Source organism: Lepus europaeus, chromosome 17 (assembly GCF_033115175.1).
Source record: "Lepus europaeus isolate LE1 chromosome 17, mLepTim1.pri, whole genome shotgun sequence".
NCBI classification, from domain to species: Eukaryota; Metazoa; Chordata; class Mammalia; order Lagomorpha; family Leporidae; genus Lepus; species Lepus europaeus.
The window spans coordinates 26,241,006-26,264,448 of record NC_084843.1 but is presented as its reverse complement, the minus strand read 5'-3'; the positions used below and the strand labels follow the sequence as shown (position 1 = coordinate 26,264,448).

Here is a 23,443-nt window from a genome sequence, read left to right as displayed (position 1 = left end):
CACCTGAGCCTGAGCCAAATGTGTGTGGTGCCATCGGAGCAGAGCAGGGCCCGAGCTTCCTGTTGTAGAACTACAGCCTTGCGTTCACACAGTGCAGCTCCTGGCACCCACGCTGTTGACTCACATTGAGCTCGCAGGTCAAGGGAGCCTCAGGGCGCTTTAGGAAGTGCCAAGCATTTTTACCCTCTCTCTCAGTTCAGGTCACCTGAGGATAGCCTCAGGCATCTCACCTAGTAGATTTTTCAGAATGTGTGGGGAAACAGAGTAGAAGTTAGAAGTTAGCTTAAAAAAAAATAGAAGAAGAAGTTAGCTTAATACTACCTTTAAGCCAAGTACATCTGGGAAAAGACCAGTGCTTGTGTTTAAAGAGCATAGTTCAGAGTGAAAAACAATACACACAATGCCACTGCAACTGTAAGGAGAATGTGTGTACATAGAAAAGACCAGAAGGAAATACCTAATTGAAAATACTGATAGTGATTTTTCTCTCAGGGATAAGAATTGGTGTAGTTTCTTCTTTCCATTTTTCCTTTAATCTCTTACATGGTTTATGTTGTATAATCAAGTAGTTTGGACAAGTAAATCAGGAAAAATAATTTTAAAAATCAGAGAGAATAACTTGAAAAACTGGAAATAAATTTAGAAGATAAACAACACAGAAAACAATTGTAATATATAAAGGACACAAAGCAACTGTATCTGGAACTACAAAGGGCTTTTAACAAATCAATTTTTAAAAGCATTTATTTATTTATTGGAAAGGCAGTTACAGAGCAAGGTAGAGACACAGAGAAAGCGAGATCTTCTGTCCTCTGGTTCACTTCCCAATGTTTGCAACAGCCAGGGTTAAGTCAGGCTGAAGCCAGGAGCCAGGAACACCATCCAGGTCTCCCATATGGGCAGCAGAGATCCAAGCACTTGGGCCATTGTCTGCTGCTTCCCCGGGTGCATTAGCAGAGAGCTGGATCAGAAGAGGAGCAGCCAGGACCCAGACCACTCATATGGAATGCCTGCATTGCAGGCAGCGCCTTAACCCTCTGCCCCACGACGCTGCCCTCCCCCAATTTTTGAAAACAATGATCCACTGGAAAAATTGACAAAGAATGTTAAATAGGCAGTTCACAGAAAAGGACATACAAACTGCTGATAAACACAAAAAGATGCCCAGCCTCACCAGCAACCAAGCAATGAAAAATAAAACCAGGAACAATTTACAAGCTTCATGATATCAAAGGATGCAAACTGGCACAGCTACTTCACAGGGCAACTGGGTAACATCTGTTAACACTCCATCTCAGCAATGCCACATCCACTCATCTCCCACACCTCAATGTGTTTATGGCGATCAGGGCACGGATAATTGGGATATTGCTTTTAATAAAATGTCAGAATCAACCTAAATGCCCATAAACAGAGGAATGGCTAAATAAAATGTAGAATACTCATGATAGAATTCTAAAGAGAATTTTTAAAAACTGATCTTGATCTAAATGTATCAAAACAGACATATCTCAAAGTCATATTTTTAATGAAAACATCAAGTTGCAGAATAACATATTTAGTAACTATACATAAGTGAATATATATGTATGTGTACTTAAACTTCCAGGGCTGGAAGTGATCCATATCAGAGTGCTGGTTCAAATTCCAGCTACTCCATTCATGATCCAGCTATTGAATCCCTTTGGGGAATGAACCAATGGATGGAAGATCTCTCCTCCCTCTCTCCTCTCTCTCTCTCCCTTTCTCTTTCAAGAAACAAATTCTTTAAAAAATTTACCCCAAAGGCAAAACTTTACTATAACAATGAAAAAAACTCAAACAAACCCAAATTGAGAAATATTCTACAAAATATTTGACCGAGCCGGCGCTGCGGCTCAGTAGGCTAATCCTCCGCCTTGCAGCGCCGGCACACCAGGTTCTAGTCCCGGTCGGGGCGCCGGATTCTATCCTGGTTGCCCCTCTTCCAGGCCAGCTCTCTGCTGTGGCCCGGAAAGGCAGTGGAGGATGGCCCAAGTGCTTGGGCCCTGCACCCCATGGGAGACCAGGAGAAGCACCTGGCTCCTGCCATTGGAACAGCGCGGTGCGCCGGCCGCAGCGCGCCTACCGCGGCGGCCATTGGAGAGTGAACCAACGGCAAAAGGAAGACCTTTCTCTCTGTCTCTCTCTCACTGTCCACTCTGCCTGTCAAAAAAAAAAAAAATATTTGACCGTACTTATTTTTTTTAATGATTCATTTATTTATCTGAAATGCATTTACAGAGAGAGAAGGAAAGACAGAGGAAAAGAGGTCTTCCATCCACTGGTTCACTCCCAAGATGGCTGGGCCAAGCCAAAACCAGGAGCCAGAAGCTTCACCTGGGTCTCCCACATGTGTGGCAGGGGCCCAAACACTTGGGCCATTTTTCGCTGCTTTTCCCAGGCACATTAGCAGGAAACTGAATCGGAAGTTGAGTAGCTGGGACACAAACCAACACCCACATGGGATGCTGGCACTGCAGGTAACGGCAGCACTGGCCCCTTGACCTGTACTCTTCAATGAAAAGTGTCAAGATTATAATAGTCAAGGAAAGATCAAAAGGAGGAAACTGAGAAGACCTTACACTGAAATGCAATGTGATGTCTCAGATGGGATCCTGGAACAGAAAAAGAGCAGTAGTGGAAAAACTAGTTTAGTTGGAATAAAATTTGTATTTACCAATATTCATGTCTTAGTTTGTTTTGTTTTGTTTTGACAGGCAGAGTGGACAGTGAGAGAGAGAGAGACAGAGAGAAAGGTCTTCCTTTTTCCGTTGGTTCACCCCCGAAATGGCCGCTACGGCCGGTGCGCTGTGGCCGGTGCACTGCGCTGATCCGAGGCCAGGAGCCAGATGCTTCCTCCTGGTCTCCCATGCAGGTGCAGGGCCCAAGGACTTGGGCCATCCTCCACTGCACTCCCGGGCCACAGCAGAGAGCTGGACTGGAAGAGGAGCAACCGGGACAGAATCCGGCGCCCCAACCGGGACTAGAACCCAGTGTGCTGGCGCCACAGGCGGAGGATTAGCCTATTGAGCCATGGCGCCAGCCCATGTCTTAGATTTGACCACTGAGCCATGGGTTATATAAGCTGCTGACATTAGACGAAGCTGGATAGAGTATGCTGAAACTCTACATTTTTGTAAGCCTTCTGTAAATCTAAAATTACTTAAAATGAGGGTGGACTTTTGATGCAGTGGTTAAGTCAGTGCTTCAAACACTTTCATCCCATTTCAGAGTACCCAGTTTGAGTCCTGGATCTTTGACCTTTTTTTAAAAAATATATATTTATTTATCTTAAAGGCAGAGTTACAAGGAGAGGGAGAGGAGGAGGTGAAGGTGGAGGTGGAGGAGGGGAGAGGGAGAGGTAGAGGGAGACTGGTTCACTCCCCAAATGGCTGCAACGACTGGAGCTGGACCAATCCAAAGCCAGGAGCCAGACACTTCATCAGGGTCTCCTGTGTGGGTGCTGGGGCCCTGGCGTGCAGGCCATCTTCCCGTGCTTTCCCAGGCACAATAACATAAGAGCTGAATGGGAACTGGAGCAGCAGGAGCTCAAACCAGTGTCATATGAGATGCCATTATGTTGGTGGCAGCTTAACTCTCTGTGCCACAATGCCAGCCCCCAGCCCCTCCACTTCTGATCCAGCTTCCTGCCATTTAATGTGCATCCTGGAGGCAGCACATGATTGTTCAAATATTTGGGTTCCTATATCCATATGGGAGACCTGGATGGAGCTCCAGGCCTTGTTATTACAAGCATTTTGGGGGAATAAACCAGTGGATGGAAGATCTATCTCTCTGCCTTTCAAATACAATGTATGTAAATTAAAGTTAAATATACTAATACTTATTTTACTACAATTTTGATTAGTGGTATACAGGAAAAGTAAAACAATACTATGAGGGAAAACAAAATACACACTAGGGGGCAGTGATTAAGATGTTGTTTGGGACACCTGCATCGCATACTGGAGGGTCTGGGTTCAAGTCCTAGCTCTATTTCTAATGCCAGCTTCCTGCTAATGCACACCCTGGGAGGCTGCAGGTGATAGCTTAAGTACTTAGGTTCCTGCCACCCACAGGGGAGACCTGGATTGAGTTCAGGCTCCTGGCTTTAGCCTGGCCCAGCTCCATTGTTGCAGTCAGTCTCTCCACACCTAACAGTTTTTTAAATGCATACTAGGGCAATGGGCATTGTGGCACAACAGATTAAGCTGCCACTTGGGATTCCAACATCCCATATATGAGTGCCAGTTCAAGTCCTGGCTCCTCCGCTTCCTATCTAGCTTCTTGCTAATGGATACCATCTTCTGGGAGGCAGCAGATGATGGCCCAGGTGCTTAGGCCCCTGCTACCCCTATGGGAGACCTGGATGAAATTTTAGCTCCTGACTTTGGCTTGGCCCAGCCCTGGCTATTGCAGGCATTTGGAGAGTGAAACAGTGCATGAAGAATCTCTGTCTATGTCTCTTTCTCTCTGTTATTCTGCCTTTAAAATAAATAATTTTTAAAATATTTATTTACTGGCTGGTACTGTGGCTCACTTGGCTAATCCTCCGCCTGCGGCACCAGCACCCAGGGTTCTAGTTCCGGTCGGGGCACCGGATTCTGTCCCGGTTGCCCCTCTTCCAGTCCAGCTCTCTGCTGTGGCCTGGGAAGGCAGTGGAGGATGGCCCAGGTGCTTGGGCCCTGCACCCACATGGGAGACCAGGAGAAGCACCTGGCCTGGCTTCGGATTGGCACAGTGCTCAGGCCATAATGGCCATTTGGGGGGGTGAACCAACGGAAGGAAGACCTTTCTCTCTGTCTCTCTCTCTCACTGTCTAACTCTGCCTGTCAAAAAAAGAAAGAAAGAAAGGCCCTAAGAAAGGATGAGCCTGTGCATCTGAGAAATCATTAGAAGCCTGGAGAGAAGGGCTGAAAGTGACAGAAGATGGTCGTGGAGGGAGTCCAGGCCTGACCTGGCCTGGCACTGTGTCTGTGTCAGTGACCTGGAGCCCCACCTTCAGTGCAATGCAGGGACTGATGACGTAAAGCAGAGGAGTGGCAGGGCTCAGGCTCACAGCCCAGATGTAACCAGCAAATGGTCTGGAAGGTCATGAAAGTTAATTCAGTTGAATCAAGCAGGAAGATCCCTGAGGTACCTCCTGGAAACTTCCATGGGGTGTCGACAATGTGAGACAGACGACCATGAACACAATCGTATTTATACAAGGTGGGAGACACGGTCCCAGAGTTGCTGAGCACCTCTTCAGCAAGCCAGGGGTTTGGATAAACATGAAGGCAGGGATGGGCCACCCCAAAGAGCTTTAGAGTTCCAGGGAGACGTATTCCTGAGGAGATAGGAAAGTCAGATTCGTGAGCACAGGGACACTGCTTCAGACCTGTGGCTATAATCATAAGAATGGAAAAGAACCAGAGTCAGTGAGGATGTGGAGAAATTAACCCTGATGCTTTGCTGGGGGAATGTAGAATGCTGCAAGCCTCTGTGCAAAACATGCTGGTGGTTCCAGTTAAGCAGAATAACTACACGGGCCAGCAGTTCTACTCCTGGGCAGATATGCAAAAGATGTGGAAACAGGGATTCCAGTAGCTACTTACACACCAATATTCATGCCAGCATTACCCATAGCAGCTAAAAGGTGGAAACAAAATGGAAGACGGTATGCAATTCCTCACAAATCTGAAAATACATCTACCTTATGACCCAGCCATCCCACTCCTGGGAATTAACCCAAACCAAATGAAATCAGCATATGATGCGCCCTCATGTTCACTGCAGCTCAATTCACAATAGCAAAGACATGGAATTAACCCGGATGTCCACCAAATGATGACTGCATAAAGAAAAAGTTGGTATATATACACCATGGAATACTACTCAGCCATAAAAAAGGATGAAATCCTGTCTTTTGCAACAAAATGGATGCAAGTGGAAACCATTATGCTTACTGATATAAGCCAGTTCCAAAAAGACAAATATTATGTTTTCTGTGATTTGTGGTAACTAATACACAGAGTAGAAAAAAATGCAATGTATGGGGCCGGCACCATGGCATAGCAGGTAAAGCAGTGGCTTGCAGTGCCAGCATCCCATATGGCCACTGGTTGAAATCCCAGCTGCTCCACTTAGATCCAGCTCTCTGCTGTGGCCTGGGAAAGCAACAGAAGATGGCCCAAGTCCTTGGGCCCCTGTACCCATGTGGGAGACCCAGAAGAAGCTCCTGGCTCCTGGCTCCTGGCTTTGAATTGGCCCAGCTCCGGCTGTTGTGACCATTTGGGGAATGAACCAGCGGATGGAAGACCTCTCTCTCTGCCTCTATAACTCTGCTTTTCAAATAAATAAATAAATATTTTTAAAAATGCAATGTATTTGAGAAAAATTAGCATTTTGAGATTTGATTATCGTTTATAGCCCTTGTCTATACCATTGAAGATCAATGTTTTTTCACTTACCACTTACTGAATTCTTTATTCAGTGGAAAGTTTAGCTTTTGATTATAAAATAAACTGAAAGTATGTCATTGTAAAAATTAAAAGAAAAAATAAGTAAAGAAGAGGAAGAGTGGAAGCATGGGTGAGAGGGAGGGTGCGTGGGAGATATCATTATGCTTTTAAATCTGTATATGTGAAATACATGAAGTTTGTTCATCTTATATAAATTTTTAAAAAGCTTTAAAAAAAGATAGAAACAATCCAGGTGTCCATCAATACATGAATCTATAAACAAAACATGATGTATTTGTACACTAGACTATTATTCAGCCATTAAAAGGAGGCAGGTTCTTGCCAGCATTGTGGTATAGGAGGTAAAGCTGTCACGTCCAATGCCAGCATCCTATATGGGCACTGGTTCAAGTCCTGGCTTTTCCACTTCCAATCCATCTTTCTGCTAATGACCTGGGAAAGCAGCAGAAGATGGCCCCATGTGGGAGACCCAGATGAAGCTCCTGGCTCCTGGCTTTGGCCTGCCTCAGCCCTAGCCATTGCAGCCATCTGGGGAGTGAACCAGCGGAAGGAAGGCCTCTCTCTCTCCATCTCTCTAAGTAACTCTTTCAAATAAATAAATACTTAAAAAAAAAAAAAGGAGGGAAGTTCTGACACATGCTACAACATGGATGAACCTTGAAAACATTAGGCCAAGGGGCCAGCACTGTGGCATAGCGGGTAAAGCCGCCGCCTGCAGTGCCGGCATCCCATTTAGGCACTGCTTCGAGTCCCGGCTGCTCCACTTCCAATCCAACTCTTTGCTATTGCCTGGGAAAGCAGTAGAAGATGGCCCAAGTCCTTGGACCCTGCACCCATGTGGGAGACCTGGAAGAAGCTCTGGGCTCTTGGCTTGTGATCGCCACAGCTCCAGCCATTGCAGCCAATTGGGGAGTGAACCAGTGGATAGAAGACCTCTCTCTCTCTCTTTTTGCCTCTCCTTCTCTCTCTGTGTGACTCTGACTTTCAAATAAATAAATAAATCTTAAAAAAAAATTAGACCAAGTGAAATAAACTATACACAAAAGGACAAATATCACATGATTCTCCTTTTTGAAATATCTAGAATGGGCAAACTCATAGATGGAAACTAGATTAAAGGCTACCAAAGGCTAAGAGTAGAGGGGAATAGAGAGTTAATGTTTAATGGTTATGCAGTTTCTGTTTGGTGTGATGAAAATCTTTTGGAAATGGTGGTGATAGTTGCACAACACTGCAAATATAATACCAGGGACAGTACACTTTAAAATGGTAAAAATAGGGTAGGCATTGTGGTGCAGCAGGTTAAGCTGCCACTTGGCTATTCCACTTCCAATCCAGCTTCCTGTGAATGCATCCTGGGAGGCAGCAGGTGATGGCTCAAGTGCTTGGGTCCCTGTCACCCATCTGGGAGACACCATTAGAGTTCTGGGCTCCTTGGCTTCAGCCTGGCCCAGCCCTGGCTGTTGTGGGCATTTGCGAGTGAATCAACAAATGGAAGATCTGTCTCTCTCTGTGTGTGTCTCTCTCTCTCTGCCTTTTAAGTAGATGAAAATCAATAAATTTTTAAAAATTTTAATGTCAAGCCAATATTGTGGCATAGCATATTAAGCTGCCACCTGTGATGTCAGCATCACTTATAGGCACCAGTTTGAGTCCCAGCTGCTTCACTTCCAATCCAGCTCCCTAGGAAAAGCAACGAAAGACAGCTCAAAGAATTGAAACCCTGCCACCCATGTATGAAACCTGGAAGAAGTTCCTGACTCCTGGCTTCAGCTTGGCCCATCCCTGGCCATTATAGCTATTTGGCAAGTCAACCAGCAGATAGAAGATTTCTATTTCTCTCTCTTTCTCTTTCTCTCTCTCTCTCGCTCTTTCTCTCTCTCTCTCTCTCTCTCTCTATCTCTACCTCTCATTCTCCTTATAACGCTACCTTTCAAATAAATAATCTTAAAATAAATTAAATTTTAATGTCTAGGGGCCAACACCATGGTACAGTGTGCAAAGCCACTGCCTACAGTGCCGGCATCCCATGTGGACACCAGTTCAAGTCCAGGCTGCTCCACTTCTGATCCAGCTCTCTGCTGTGCCCTGGGAAAGGAGTAGAAGATGGCCCCAAGATCTTGGGCCCCCGCACCCTCATGGGAGGCCCGGAAGAAGCTCCTGGCTCCTGGCTTTGGATTGGCCCAGCTCTGGCCATTGAAGCCATCTGGGGGAGTGAGCCAGTGGATGGAAGACCTCACTTTCTGTCTCTCTCTGCCTCTGCCTCTCTGTAACTCTGACTTTCAAGTAAAATAAATAAATCTTTAAAAAAATTAATGTCCAAGAGGGTTTCTAAATCTCTAAAAAGAATGTTAAAATGATAAATTTTGTGTATGTTTTACCACAGTAAAAAACATACTAACTTTTTTTTTTTTTTAACAAAGATCAGATACACAAATAAAACCATTTCTTCCATGTTCACCTGGCTACTTCCAAACTACCATGGCTCAGCTCCTAGAACACCCCGGTCTCTCTGTCGCTGCAGATATAGTTCCCTCTGTCTGAAAAGCTCTTCTTACCTTTTTATTTAAGGCCTTAACTCAAACATTGCTCAGAAGTCTTCTCTAACCCCCCACCAATCCCATGGAAATGGCCCCCATTACTGTCTTTCATGCTGCCCTGTGAGTTCACGTCCCTCCCTAACTTACCACAGCTGAAATGGAGCAGAGTTTGTGTGATATGTGAGACAGAGGGATCTCGTCTAAAGGCCAGACCAGGACTGAAGGGGAGGGCCAGAAGCTAGGAATTCAACCAGGTCTTCCACCTGGGAGGCAGGAACCCAAGCACTTGAGCCATTACCCTTGCCTCCCAGGATCTGCATTAGCACGAAGCTGGAATCAGAATCTGGAGCTGGTATCAAACCCAAGTACTCTCATATGGGACGTGGGTATCTGTCTTAACCAGCACCTTAATCACTAGCGAAAAGCCAGTGATATCGCAACAGCCAGCACCGGTCCAAGACAAAACCAGGAGCCCAGAACTCCATCCATGTCTCCCATGTGGGTAGCAGGGGCCCAAAGACCTGAGCCATCATCTGCTTCCTCCCAAAATGCATTAGCAGGAAGCTGCATAGGAAGTGGAGTAGCTGAGACTCAAACCAGCACTCAGATACAGGCTGCAACATCTCAAGCAACAGCTTAACCTACTGTATCACAACACTGGCCCCTCCTGATACATCTTTAATGTCTGCTTTCTGACATCTGTCTTCTCAACACAGGCTGTAAGCTCCTGGAAGACAAGGACAGTTGTCTGTCTTCTCCCCTAAGAGGGATACAGATCTTCACCCAAGGCCTGGCCATATGTATTTTAATAAACTAATAACTACGTGGTGGCCTTGTAGGTAGATTTTATTTTAATGCCTTTCACCATGCTGTACATTTGATTAGATTATTTAAACAAGAAAAGGAAGTGGACCAGGGTGCATTCCTGTCTCTACCCTGTGATGTCATCAGCTATCTCCTGGAGCAGGAATTTGAGCGAAACACTAGTACAATTTGTTTCCAGGTAGGTCTGAGACATCTCTAAGTGTCCATCTAAATAAGTGATAAGCTGCTGGCCTTCCAATGGGATGCCTCCTTTCTGTGCAACCACCACTGACAGGGATCCTTGAGAGCAGCAACCACGTTGGAACTATAGTCTGAGGCACCCTGATGTCGCAAAGAAACAGCGTGGTTGGTCGATTTGGAAAACCAATTATTTGCAAAGTTCATGTGAGCTTAGCCTTTCTCCTATCAGTGAAAACTTTTCCCAATCGATTTAATTTTCCCATCTTGGCATTCCATATCAACCTCAGTAAACAATTTTCCATGCTAAGCAAACATGTAATTACGTTTGAGACAAGATGTGCAAATAAAAGCTGATGTAGTGAATTTGTGTTCTGGATGTGGATGCTCAGGGGGACGTGAACGGCGAGCCAATGCAGGAAGGAGACACGGCGTGCTCACGCAGCTTCCGCAGAGCAAACCTTATCCCACAGACCATTGATTCGGCTCACCAGCCAGAATCTTCTCTCTGTGCTCCACTTTTTACACTTACATGAGAACTCATAAATCAGAGCAAAGCAGACATCAGGAAACTCCTGGTCCCAAGTCACAGGAAGCCCGGACACCAGAACTCACAGCGTGAGGAGATCAGGGGTGTGGCAGGCTCGGGGTAGACGGCTCAGTGGTCAGCAAGGCCATTAAGGGCCAGGTTTGTCTCTCTCTGCTCTGCAGCTCCCAGGGTTTGCTTCATCCTAAAACACATCCCCTACTGCTGCTAAAATGGCTTTCGTCTGCTCAAGCTAACAAAAGCCCGAGATACTTCTCCGTCCCTGCCCAGACAGGAAGTCCTTCTCTTCAACCTAACTGAGATGAATCAAGACACACGGAGACCCCCTGGGTCAAAAATCATTGCCAAGGAAGGGTCAGACGTTAATCAATCAATCATGTATTGTGTTCAGGATTGGGGTGGAGAGCAGAACTGAGGTTTCTGGTAGGAAGGGGCACAGAGATGGATGCTAGGTGGGCAGTCACGTGGTCACTACCACTGGCAAACCAGATCCCACTTAGGCCTGGGTTTCCAGTAGTATCAGAGGAATATAAAAACAACACTGAATTTCAAGGGTCTGCTAATCTGCTGCTTAACTCACATGAGGGATAAGAATACATTCACTAGGGCTTTCGCTGTGGCGCAGTGGGTTAAAGCCCTAGCCTGCAGTGCCAGCATCCCATATGGGCGCCATTTCTGAATGGAGCAGCTATGGCCTTGGAAAGCAATGGAAGATGGCCCAAGTCCTTGGACCCCTGCATCCACCTGGGAGACCTGGAAAAAACTCGTGGCTCCTGGCTTCAGATCAGCCTGGCTCTGGCCATTGTGGCGATTTGGGAAGTGAACCAGCTGATGGAAGACCTCTTTCTCTCTCTCCCCCTCTCTCTCTGCCTCTGCCTCTCTGTCACTCTGCATTTCAAATAAATAAACACATAAATCTTTTTTTCTTTTTATTTATTTGACAGATAGAGTCAGACAGTGAGAGAGACAGAGAGAAAGGTCCCTCTTCCGCTGGTTTACCCCCCCAAATGGCCGCCATGGCCGGAGCTATGCCAATCCGAAGCCAGGAGCCAGGTGCCTCCTCCTGGTCTCCCATGCGGTTGGTTGCAGGGCCCAAGCACCTGGGCCATCCTCCACTCCCCTCCTGGGCCACAGCAGAGAGCTGGACTGGAAGAGGAGCAACCGGGACCAGAACCCGGCACCCATATGGGATGCCGGCGCCGCAGGCAGAGGATTAGCCAGGTGAGCCATGGCACCGATCCACCTTTTTTAAAAAAAAAAAAAAAAAAAAAAAAAAAGAATACATTCACATTATCAACAGTGGCTCATGGAACATCAAGTATTCATTATGCTTTGTAGTCTAAGAGACAGATGGTCTCTCTGTGGTTATCAGGAACTTAGTATTGCATCCTTTTTTTAAAAAAAATATTTTGTTTATTTGAAAGGCAGAGTTACAGAGAGTGAGGCAGAGATTTTCTTTCTGCTGGTTCACTCCCCAAATGGCTGCAACAGCCAGGGGTGGGCAGGTCCAAACTAGGAACCAGGAGCTTCATCCAGGTCTCCCATATGGGATCAGGGCCCAAGCACTTGGGCTAACCTCCACTGCTTTCCCAGGCCATTAACAGAGAGCTGGATTGGAAGTGGAGCAGCCGAGACACTAACCCAAGCCCATGTGGGATGCCGGTACTCAGGCAGCAGCTTGAACTGCTGGGCTACATTTCCAGCCCATAGTCTGGCATCTTAACTACCACTTCATGTTGATCCACTTCATGTTGATCCCCTCTGGGAACCCACTCTAGTTCTTCACGATGATCTTGAGCAGTATTTCCCAATTTGGGAGTCCCAAAGCACATATTGGTATGATAGTTCTGTGGGATGTTAACAGATGCTCCTCGTGAAAAAGTTCCATGCTCGCAGAAACTTTGAAAGGTTTATTTAAATGCTTAACACTGGGAAAACTTGGGCATTTGTCATTATAAATTTCTAGGACAGCACATCCACTCTGTCTTTTTAAGATGTGGTCTTTTGGGCATTGCGGTGCAGTAGTACAGGGGGTTAAGCCATTGCTTGGGACATGGGAGCATCCCATATTGGAGAGCGGGTTCAGTTCAAGTCCTGGCTACTCGGCTTCCCATCAGCTTCCCACTAATGTGCCTGGAAGGCAGAGATGATGGCTTAAGTACTTGAGTCCCTGCCATCTACAAGGGAGACCCAGATAAGTTCCTAGTTCAGACCTGTCCCAGCCCCAGCTGTTGGGGCCTTTTGGGGAGTGAACCAGTGGATGGAAGAGCTCTCTCTCTCTCTCCCGCATCATTCCACCTAACAAATAAATAAGTCTTGTTGTTGTTGTTGTTGTTTAAGATTTATTTATTTGAAAGGCAAAGTTACAGAGAGTCAGAGGCAGAGAGAGAGAGAGAGAGCACGGAAGAGAGAAAAAGAGAGGTCCTCTATCTGCCGGTTTACTCCCCAAGTGGCCGCAACGGTCAGAGCTGGGCTGATCCAAAGCCAGGAACCAGAAGCTTCTTCCAGGTCTCCACTATAGGTGCAGGGGCCCAAGGACTTGGGCCATTCTTTAATGTTTTCCAGCCCATAGAAGAGAGCTGGATTGAAAGTGGAGCAGATGGGACTCGAACCAGCACCCACATGGGATGCCGGCACTGCAGGCGGTGGCTTTATCTGCTACACCACAGCATATAAATAAATAAATCTAAAAATAATAATAATAAGATTGAACCTTTGTAAACAAGAAAATAGGTCTGGTTCTCAGACCAAAGAGAGGGGTTTATATACAGAGATATGTAACAGACTCATTGTTTTCTTCAATCAGTGATTCTCAAACTTTACCAGGCATTAGGGTTGCCTGGGGAGTTTTCTAAAAGGCTGATTCCAGACCCTGGCCCAGTGCTACCAATTATCTCTGGTCATGTGTCCTGGGAATCCAAAATTTAAACGAACTCCCAGGTAATTCTGATGCAGATGGCCCATGCATTCTCTGGCAATGTTAACAATCTACCTCAGCCTGCCTGTGACAGCAATCAATGTTGCCATGGCAGCAGCCAATCTGAGCCACCCCTGGTGGCCTGCTGCCCAGGCAACAACTGGCTGTGGGTTTCTTCCTTGTTTGCTAGCCCAAGAGGCATTTTGAACAACCATCTTTTGTGAATTACAAAATCGTACAGCTCATCCCAAGAAACTGGTTGCAGGATCCAGGCCTATAAATCCCTGCCTCACTTCACCTTCCGAGGCACCAGCTCATGATCCCCCTTCTTGACTCCAGGTCGGACACTCCTCACTGCTTGTCTTTCATTGGTGTGAACAGGATGCAGTTCCCAGACTCAGCTTTCTAAATCACCACCACAAGCCAGGGTCCGCCCTTACCTGACACCTATGGCAGCCCTGTTACAACAACAATCTCCTTGGGTTAAAAGTAAATAAATCAGGCCGGCGCCATGGCTTAACAGGCTAATCCTCCGCCTTGCGGCGCCGGCACACCGGGTTCTAGTCCCGGCTGGGGCGCCGGATTCTATCCCGGTTGCCCCTCTTCCAGGCCAGCTCTCTGCTATGGCCCGGGAAGGCAGTGGAGGATGGCCCAAGTGCTTGGGCCCTGCACCCGCATGGGAGACCAGGAAAAGCACCTGGCTCCTGGCTTTGGATCAGCAAGATGTACTGGCCTCAGCGGCCATTGGAGGGTGAACCAACGGCAAAGGAAGACCTTTCTTTCTGTCTCTCTCACTATCCACTCTGCCTGTCAAAATAAATAAATAAAAATTTAAAAAAAAATGATCTATAAAAAAAAAAAGTAAATAAATCAGGCCGGTGCTGTGGCATAGCGGGTAAAGCTGACGTCTGCAGTGCCGGCATCCCATATGGGCCCCAGTTCGAGTCCCAGCTGTTCCACTTTTTTTTTTATTTTTTTATTTTTGACAGGCAGAGTGGACAGTGAGAGAGAGAGAGACAGAGAGAAAGGTCTTCCTTTTGCCGTTGATTCACCCTCCAATGGCCGCCGCGGTAGCGCGCTGCGGCCGGCACACCGCGCTGTTCCGATGGCAGGAGCCAGGTGCTTCTCCTGGTCTCCCATGGGGTGCAGAGCCCAAACACTTGGGCCATCCTCCACTGCACTCCCTGGCCACAGCAGAGAGCTGGCCTGGAAGAGGGGCAACCGGGACAGGATCGGTGCCCCGACCGGGACTAGAACCCGGTGTGCCGGCGCCGCAAGGCGGAGGATTAGCCTGTTGAGCCACGGCGCCGGCCTGTTCCACTTTCAATCCAGCTCTTTGTTATGCCCTGAGAAAGCAGTAGAAGTTGGCCCAAGTCTTTGGGCACCTGCATCCACATGGGAGACACAGAAGAAGCTCCTGGGTCCTGACTTCGGATCAGCCCCATTCTAGTCGTTGTGGCCAATTGGGGAGTGAACCAGTGGATGGAAGACCTCTCTCTCTCTACCTCTTCTCTCTCTGTGTAACTTTGATTTTAAAATAAATAAATAAATCTTTAAAAAGTAAATAAATCTAGGGCTGGTGCCATGGTATAGCAGGTAGAGCCAGCGCCTCATATGGGAGCTGGTTGGAGTCCCAGCTGCTCCACTTCTGATTCAGCTCCCTGCTAATGTGCCTGGGAAAGCAGCAGAAAATGGCTCAAGTCCTTGGGCCCCTGTGTCCACATGGGACACCCTGCAGGTTTCTGGCTTCAGCCTGGTCCAGCCCTGGCTGTTGCAGCCATTTGGAGAGTGAACTAGTAGATGGAAGATTCTCTCTCTCTCTCTCTCTCTGTCTCTCTGTCTCTCTCTGCAACTCTGCCTTTGCAATAAATAAATCTTTTTTTTTTTTTTTTTGACAGGCAGAGTGGACAGTGAGAGAGAGAGAGACAGAGAGAAAGGTCTTCCTTTGCCGTTCGTTCACCCTCCAATGGCCACTGCAGCTGGCGTGCTGCAGCCGGCGCACCATGCTGATCCGAAGCCGGGAGCCAGGTGCTTATCCTGGTCTCCCATGCGGGTGCAGGGCCCAAGCACTTGGGCCATCCTCCACTGTACTCCCGGGCCACAGCAGAGAGCTGGCCTGGAAGAGGGGCAACCGGGACAAAATCCGGTACCCCAACCGGGACTAGAACCTGGTATGCCGGCGCCGCAAGACGGAGGATTAGCCTATTGAGCCACGGCACCGGCCAAAATAAATCTTTTTAAAAAGATTTTTATTTATTTATTTGAGGGGTAGAGTTATAGACAGTGAGAGGAAGAGACAGAGAGAAAGGTCTTCCTTCCATTGGTTCACTCCCCAAATGGCCACAATGGCCAGAGCTGAGCCAATCTGAAGCCAGGAGCTTCTTCCCGGTTTCCCACATGGGTGCAGGGGCCCAAGCACTTGGACCATCTTGTACTGCTTTCCCATGCCATAGCAGAGAGCTGGATTGGAAGAGGAGCAGCTGGGACTAGACCGCAGGCAGAGGATTAACCTACTGCGCCACAGCGTCAGCCCCTCAAATAAGTAAATCTTTTAAAAAGTAAATAGGGCCTGGCGCCATGGCTCACCTGGCTAATCCTCCACCTGCGGCGCCGGCATCCCATATGGGCACCGGGTTCTAGTCCCGGTTGTTCCTCTTCCAGTCCAGCTCTCTGCTGTGGCCCGGGAGGGCAGTGGAGGATGGCCCAAGTGCTTGGGCCCTGCACCCGCATGGGAGACCAGGAGGAGGCGTCTGGCTCCTGGCTTCAGATCGGCACAGCGCCAGCCGCAGTGGCCATTTGGGGGGTGAACCAACGGAAGGAAGACCTTTCTCTCTGTCTCTCTGTCTGTAACTCTGTCAAATAAATAAATGAATGAGTAAATAAATCTGTAGTGAAAAATTACTCAGTTTATTACTTTCACTTTCAACAACCCCAGAAGAATTCTCTTCAGGGGCCAGGTTTGTGGCATAGTGGGTAAAGCCACTACCTGAAACACCAGCATCTTATATGGGCACCGGTTCAAGTCCCAGCTGCTCCACTTCCAATCCAGCTCCCTGCTAATGTGCCTGGGAAAAGCAGTAGGAAATGGTGCAAGTGCTTGGGCCTCTGACACCCAAGTGGAAGACCAGGATGAAGCTCCTGGCTCCTGACTTAGGCCTAGCCCAGCCCCAGCCATTGCAGCCATTTGGGGAGTGAACCAGTGGATGGAAGACCTCTCTCTCTGTCTCTCCCTCCCTGTAACTCTTTCAAATAAATAAATATTTAAAGAAAAAAAAAGAGTTCTCTTCAATTAATTCTTTGGTGAGATACTAGTCATTTCAAAGAAAACCTATGTTAGTAAGAAAGGGGAAGGGTTCAATACTAGGATCTGCATCTACTTCCTTAGCAGGAGTAGGATGCAAAATAATGGCCTAATACCCAGAACCTGTGACTGTTATAGTTACTGATACCCAGAAACCCTTTTCTGTTATAGTTACATGGCAAGGGAGAATTAAGGTAGCAGGTGTAATTAAGTATGCTCAACAAATGATCTGGGCGGGCCGTCCCGCAGCCTCCGCCCCCTGAGCCCTCTCCGGTGCGGGCCGCTGGCTGGTTTGCCTGGGGGCAGGCGAGCCGCGGCGAAGGGCACCCTGGTGGAAAGCGGACGCGAGGCGCTGTGGCAGGGGAGAGGGACGAGCTGCCCTTCGTTGTCAGCCAGGAGCGAGGACACGGCGACGCTGCCATCCGGCTGCCCGCGATCACTCGGCGGCCGACATGTCAGCCGCCGGCGCCCGAGGCCTGTGGGCCACCTACCACCGGCTCCTGGATAAAGTGGAGCTGATGCTGCCCGAGAAATTGAGGCCGTTGTACAACCACCCGGCAGGTCCCCGCACAGTTTTCTTCTGGGCTCCAATTATGAAATGGGGACTGGTGTGTGCTGGATTGGCTGACATGGCAAGACCTGCAGAAAAACTCAGCACAGCTCAGTCTGCTGTTTTGATGGCTACAGGGTTTATTTGGTCAAGATACTCCCTCGTAATTATTCCAAAAAATTGGAGTCTGTTTGCTGTTAATTTCTTTGTGGGGGCAGCAGGAGCCTCTCAGCTCTTTCGCATTTGGAGATATAACCAAGAACTAAAAGCTAAAGCAGGCCGGCGCCGTGGCTCAACAGGCTAATCCTCCGCCTTGCGGCGCCGGCACACCGGGTTCTAGTCCCGGTCGGGGCACCGATCCTGTCCTGGTTGCCCCTCTTCCAGGCCAGCTCTCTGCTGTGGCCAGGGAGTGCAGTGGAGGATGGCCCAAGTGTTTGGGCTCTGCACCCCATGGGAGACCAGGAGAAGCACCTGGCTCCTGCCATCGGAACAGCGCGGTGTGCCGGCCGCAGCGCGCTACCGCGGCGGCCATTGGAGGGTGAACCAACGGCAAAGGAAGACCTTTCTCTCTGTCTCTCTCTCTCTCTCACTGTCCACTCTGCCTGTCAAAAAAAAAAAAAAAAAGCTAAAGCAATGACCACCTGAACAATCTAAATATGGACATAACCACTGGGACCTATTTGATTATTGATAAGGCAATGCTAACTGTGCTAAATTTTAGAGGGCACACAAAAAAATTTAACTAACTGGTAGCTAGTGCTTGATTCAACAGAAAAATAAAGGAAACTTTTAATAAAAAAAAAAAAAAGATCTTAAATGGGGAGTGTATCCTGAATTGTACAGGTGGATACAATGTAATCACAAGGCTCTTTTTTTTTTTAAGAGTTCATTTATTTATTTGAGAGAGAGAGTTACAGACAGTGAGAGGGAGAGAGAGAGAGAAACGGCTTCCATCCGCTGGTTCACTCCCCAAATGGCTCAGCCAATCTGAAGTCTGGAGCCAGGAACTTTGGGTCTCCCATGTGGGTGCAGAGGCCCAAGTGCTTGGGCCATCTTCCACTGCTTTCCCAGGCACATTATTAGCAGGGAGCTGGATAGGAAGAGGAGCAGCCAGGACTAGAACCGGCACCCATATGGGATGCCAGCACCACAGGTAGAGAATTAACCTACTGTGCCACAGCGCCGGCCCAACAAGGCTGCTTAAATGGGAAGAAGAGGCAGAGTTGGTCAGAGTGACGCAGCCAACGACGATGAGGAGGATGAGCGGCAGAGGAGCGCAGGCAGCCTGCAGAATCTGGGAAGGCAGAGACTGGTTCCCCGCCAGGACCTCCGTCCCAGCCCTGCCAAGACCTTGGGTTCAGCCCATACTGAAGTCTCTTTCAGACTTCTGGCCTCCGGAACTGAGGGACAATGAATTACTGTTGTTTTAAAGCTACCAAGTTTGTGACAAATTGTTATAGCAGTGACAGGAAATGAAGAATCAGGGCATTAGGAGAGAAGTCCAGAAAGACACAGACAAGCCAGACAAATGTGGGCCTCCCTGCTCAGTGACATATTCGTCTTCTCTAGAGGTGTCCAGAGGAAACCCTTCATTCTATGAGTTTTCCAGGAGCCTTATCTTTGAACAAGGTAATTGGCTTCAAAAAATATGTAATACAAAGAAAAAAGAGAGAGAGAGAGATTTAGGGTATTAAATTTATTTTATTTGAAAGGCAGAGTTACAGAGAGGCAGAAAGAGAGAGAGAGATTGATTTTCATCTGCTGGTTCACTCCCCAGTTGGCCGCAGTAGCCTGGCCGGAGCTGAGCCAATCTGAAGCCAGGAGCCAGGAGCTTCCTCCCGGTCTCCCACATGAGTGCAGGGGCCCAAGGACCTGGCCATCCTCCACTGCTCTCCCAGGCCATAGCAGAGAGCTGGATCAGGAGTGCAGCAGCTGGGACTTTTTTTTTTTTTGGACAGGCAGAGTGGACAGTGAGAGAAAGACAGAGAGAAAGGTCTTCCTTTTTCCCCCTAATGGCCTTTCACCCCTCAATGGCTGCTGCGGCCGGTGGGCTGCAGCCAGCGCACCGTGCCGATCTGAAGCCAGGAGCCAGGTGCTTCTCCTGGTCTCCCATGCGGGTGCAGGGCCCAAGCACTCCGCTGCACTCCCAGGCCATAGCAGAGAGCTGGACAGGAAGAGGAGTGACAGGGACTAGAACCTGGTGTGCCGGCACCGCAGGCGGAGGATTAGCCTATTGAGCCGCGGTGCCAGCACCCCTTTTGTTTTTTAAGATTTATTTTATTTATTTGAAGGTCATAGCTACAGAGAGGTGGGGGAGAGAGACAGAGAGAATCTTCCATCCACAGGTTCACTCCCCACATGACAGCAAGGGCCAGGGCTGGGCCAGGCCAAAGTCAGCAGCCAGGACCTTCTTCCAGTCTCCCACATTGGTGCAGGGGCCTGGATCAGAAGTGGACCAGCCGAGATTCAAATTGGTGCCTATAGGGAATGCCTGTGTTGTAGGCAGTAGCTTAACACCACAACACCAGCCCTACTGGTTATATATTTGGCCTGGCAGTTAAGATGCCAACTAAGACACCCATGCCCCACACTGGAGTACCTGGATTTGATACTCTGCACTGGCTCCTGACTCCAGCCATCTGCTAATGGACACCCTGGGAGGCATCAGTGCTGCTTCAAGTAATTGGGTTCCTGCCACCTATGCAGGAGACGAGACCTGGATTAAGTTCCCAGTTCCTGGCTTATGTGGGCATTTGGGGAGTGAACTAGTGAATGACAGCTCTGTCTCTGCCTTTGAAAACAAAACAAAAAAAAGTCAATGAGCAAAATTCATTTTTCTGACCCTTTAATGTTGCTATATTTTATTTTCCCCTTTTTTTAAAAGATGAAGGATAATAAGTAAATGCATGTATACAGAAAAATGCATAATTAATTTCCACAAAGCAAATATGTTATCATCATCCAAAACAAGATATAAAATACAACCAGAGGGGCAGATGCTGTGGTCCAGCAGGTTAAGTCACAGCTTGGGACGTCTGCATCCCATGTCAGAGCACTGATTCCAGTTCTAGTTATTGTGCTTCCAACCCATTTACATGCTAATGCATCCTGGGAGGCAGCAGGTGATGGCTCAAGCGTTTGGGCCCCTGCAGCCCACTTGGAAGACCTGGGTGGAGTTCCAGGCTCTTGGTTTTGGCCTTGATCTGCCCTGGCTGTTGTGGATAATTTGGGGAGTGAACCAGTGGATGGACTCTTTTTCTCTCTCTTTCTCTCTCTTCCCCCCCCCTCCCCCATGTCACTCTGCTTTTCAAGTAGATGAAAATAAACATTTAACAATTATTCAATCAGAAGCTTAAGAACTCACTTAGTGCTCTCTCAGACAAGAGTAATCAATATTCTGACTTCCAATTCCAGAGACTTGTTCTTTTGGTTTTGGTTTTGGTTTTTTTGGTTGTTGTTGTCATTTGTTTTATTTTTGCCTGTGTTGAACTTCATCTATATGGACTCATACAGTAAGCATGGTTTCTTTCACCTAACATTATATTCATAAGATTCTCCCATATGTAGTAACTGGTTTATTTTCACTGTTTTATGTGATCCATTATATGGCTACAACATAATCCATCCATAGGTTTCTTTAAAAAGGGGTGGCCAGTAGGGGTGGGATAAGTGGGTGTTATGCACAGCAGGTACAGTGGCCACCTGGGACCCCACCATCCTGTATCAGAGTGCTGGTGCAGTCCTGGTCCTCTTCTTCTGATCCAGTTTCTTTTTTTTTTTTTTTTTTTTTTTTGTCCATAATTGAGATTTTATTGGTGTTGAGAATCAGCACACACATTTTAATTTGTACACAATTCTTAACATACGTACCAAAAATCTAAAAAGTCATGAATTCTCATTCTTTTTTTTAAAAGTTATTCCAATGACTTTCCAGCTTCAAATTTGGAGGCAACTCTTCCTTAAGAGGCTATCAAGTACAAGCATCTTCAAATGTTGCTGTTTTTAAATCCCACCCATTCACAATAGAATAGCATATACACGACACTCGAATTTTCAATCTTTCACGGCACATTAACAAAATCATTAGGAAAACTGGACTACCACAACCAAAGGTGTTACAGGTGCACATGGTTCTGACAGAACAAGGAGTGGTTTCTGCAGGAAACAATTCTACAAAACACGGGAGAAGTAACAAAATATTCGAGACAGATTAAATGCACAATTGAGACTCCAAACTGCCATTTAGTATGTGTTGTACTGTAGGATATAAAAGCCACCCCCACCTATGGAATGTTAAGCTGACACCCAAGACAGTCAAAGCCTCCCAGAATTCAATATGCCACTATTTTCTGGTTGTACCAAAAAATAAACAACCAGCAAATGATTTCACCTCTTAAAAAAATCATTTACATCCTCCGCCTTGCGGCGCCGGCACACCGGGTTCTAGTCCCGGTCGGGGCACCGATCCTGTCCCGGTTGCCCCTCTTCCAGGCCAGCTCTCTGCTGTGGCCAGGGAGTGCAGTGGAGGATGGCCCAAGTGTTTGGGCTCTGCACCCCATGGGAGACCAGGATAAGCACCTGGCTCCTGCCATCGGAACAGCACGGTGCGCCGGCCGCAGCGCGCTACCGCGGCGGCCATTAGAGGGTGAACCAACGGCAAAGGAAGACCTTTCTCTCTGTCTCTCTCTCTCTCTCACTGTCCACTCTGCCTGTCAAAAATTAAAAAAAAAAAATCATTTACACTTAAAAAATGGGATGAGGTGGGCTTCCTTCTTTCTTAAAAATGTTTCTAGAGCTACTAAAAAACTTGCATTTACAAAATAGTTGATAAAAATATTCCTCTGGATTGTACAAGAAGGGAGACAGGGACCACTGTAACACATGGTGTATGGTATTAATCGGACTTGGCTCCTTTCTCTTCTGCTTCATCAGAGGCTGGACTCTCCTCGTTTTTCGTTTCTCCGTTTTCTGCAGGCAAGTCTTCTTTAGCTTCTTGGTGAGCCACCTCGGCCAGTTTTCCCTTTGCTCCTCTCTTCCCCTTTGCTGGCACTTTCTTGTCTGATGACTTATCCTTCCCGGCGGCCTTCTTGGGCTTCGCTTCCACCTTCGCCGACAAGCGCACCGACCTCCTCTTGGGCTCTTCCTTGGCCGCCCCCTCGGCAGAGCTGACCTTCCTCTTGGGCATGCTGGCGGCGCGGAGGGCGCCTGCCGGGTGCCTGCGGGCCGCGGCGCGCCGAGAGCCTTCGCGGAGCTGGGCTGCCTGGCCGCCGCTCCTCCCGCCTCCCGAGCTGCTGGGACCTGCGGCGGGGGCGGTGGGAGACCTGATCCAGTTTCCTGCTAATGTGCCTGGGAAGGCAGCAGATGATGGCCCAGATACTACCCATGTGGGAGATCTGGATGGAGTTCCAGGGTCCTAGCTTCAACCTGGCCCCAACCCTGGCTGCTGCAGTCAGCTGGGGAGTGAACCAGCAGATGAAAGATTTCTTTCTCTTCATGTCTCTCTCTCTGCCACTTTTTCAAGTGAATAAGTAAACTTTTCTAAAAAATTAAAAACAGAGGCCAGCGCTGTGGTGTAGTGGGTTAGGTCGTAGTCTGCAGCACCAGTAACCCATATGGGTGTGGGTTTGAGACCCAGTTGTTCCACTTCAGATCTAGTGTGGGGAACCGCAGGCTGGCCACCTGTGAGAACCTCCTCATCTACATAGTTTGCAGCAATCACAAGTCCTATGACAACACCAGGTGAAACAGATAAAACAGAATGGACTCTGCATAAACTAGGAAGAACCAGGTGAAGCAGATGAACTTTCGACCTGAGGCTATACGCGCCCTTTCATCTGATTAGACGATATCAGCATAAAGAGACATAGGGATCTGGGCAGGGTGGTGCAGCCGCCACTGCCGGCAGCCGCGGCCCCTCGTCTTTTCTCCTCTCCCCACTTTCCTTCTCTCCCCACAAGTAAAAGTTCCTTGAGAACCGAGAAAGGGTGAAAGTTCCTTGAGAAACGATGAACAGTGACCGTGTTGTGACTGCGTTGGACCCTCGCTGGCGAGGGTCCGACATCTAGCTCCCTGCTTATGCACCTGAGAAAGCAGTGGAGGAT

The 23,443-nt window shown here is 48.0% G+C and overlaps 2 protein-coding genes across 2 annotated transcripts; one reads left to right on the top strand and one right to left on the bottom strand.

The window, feature by feature from the left end:
• The first annotated feature begins 17,052 nt into the window (after positions 1-17,052).
• On the top strand, positions 17,053-20,237 carry LOC133775763 (mitochondrial pyruvate carrier 2-like). The gene is made up of 3 exons (XM_062214270.1): positions 17,053-17,620; positions 18,912-18,971; positions 20,227-20,237. The coding sequence occupies exons 1-3, from the start codon at positions 17,245-17,247 to the stop codon at positions 20,235-20,237; spliced, it is 447 nt and encodes a 148-aa protein (XP_062070254.1). The 5' UTR covers positions 17,053-17,244.
• A 1,855-nt stretch (positions 20,238-22,092) lies between these two features.
• LOC133776074 (non-histone chromosomal protein HMG-14-like) lies at positions 22,093-22,537 on the bottom strand. The gene has a single exon (XM_062214765.1). The coding sequence runs from the start codon at positions 22,525-22,527 to the stop codon at positions 22,237-22,239; it is 291 nt and encodes a 96-aa protein (XP_062070749.1). The 5' UTR covers positions 22,528-22,537; the 3' UTR covers positions 22,093-22,236.
• Between the last annotated feature and the right edge of the window lie 906 nt (positions 22,538-23,443).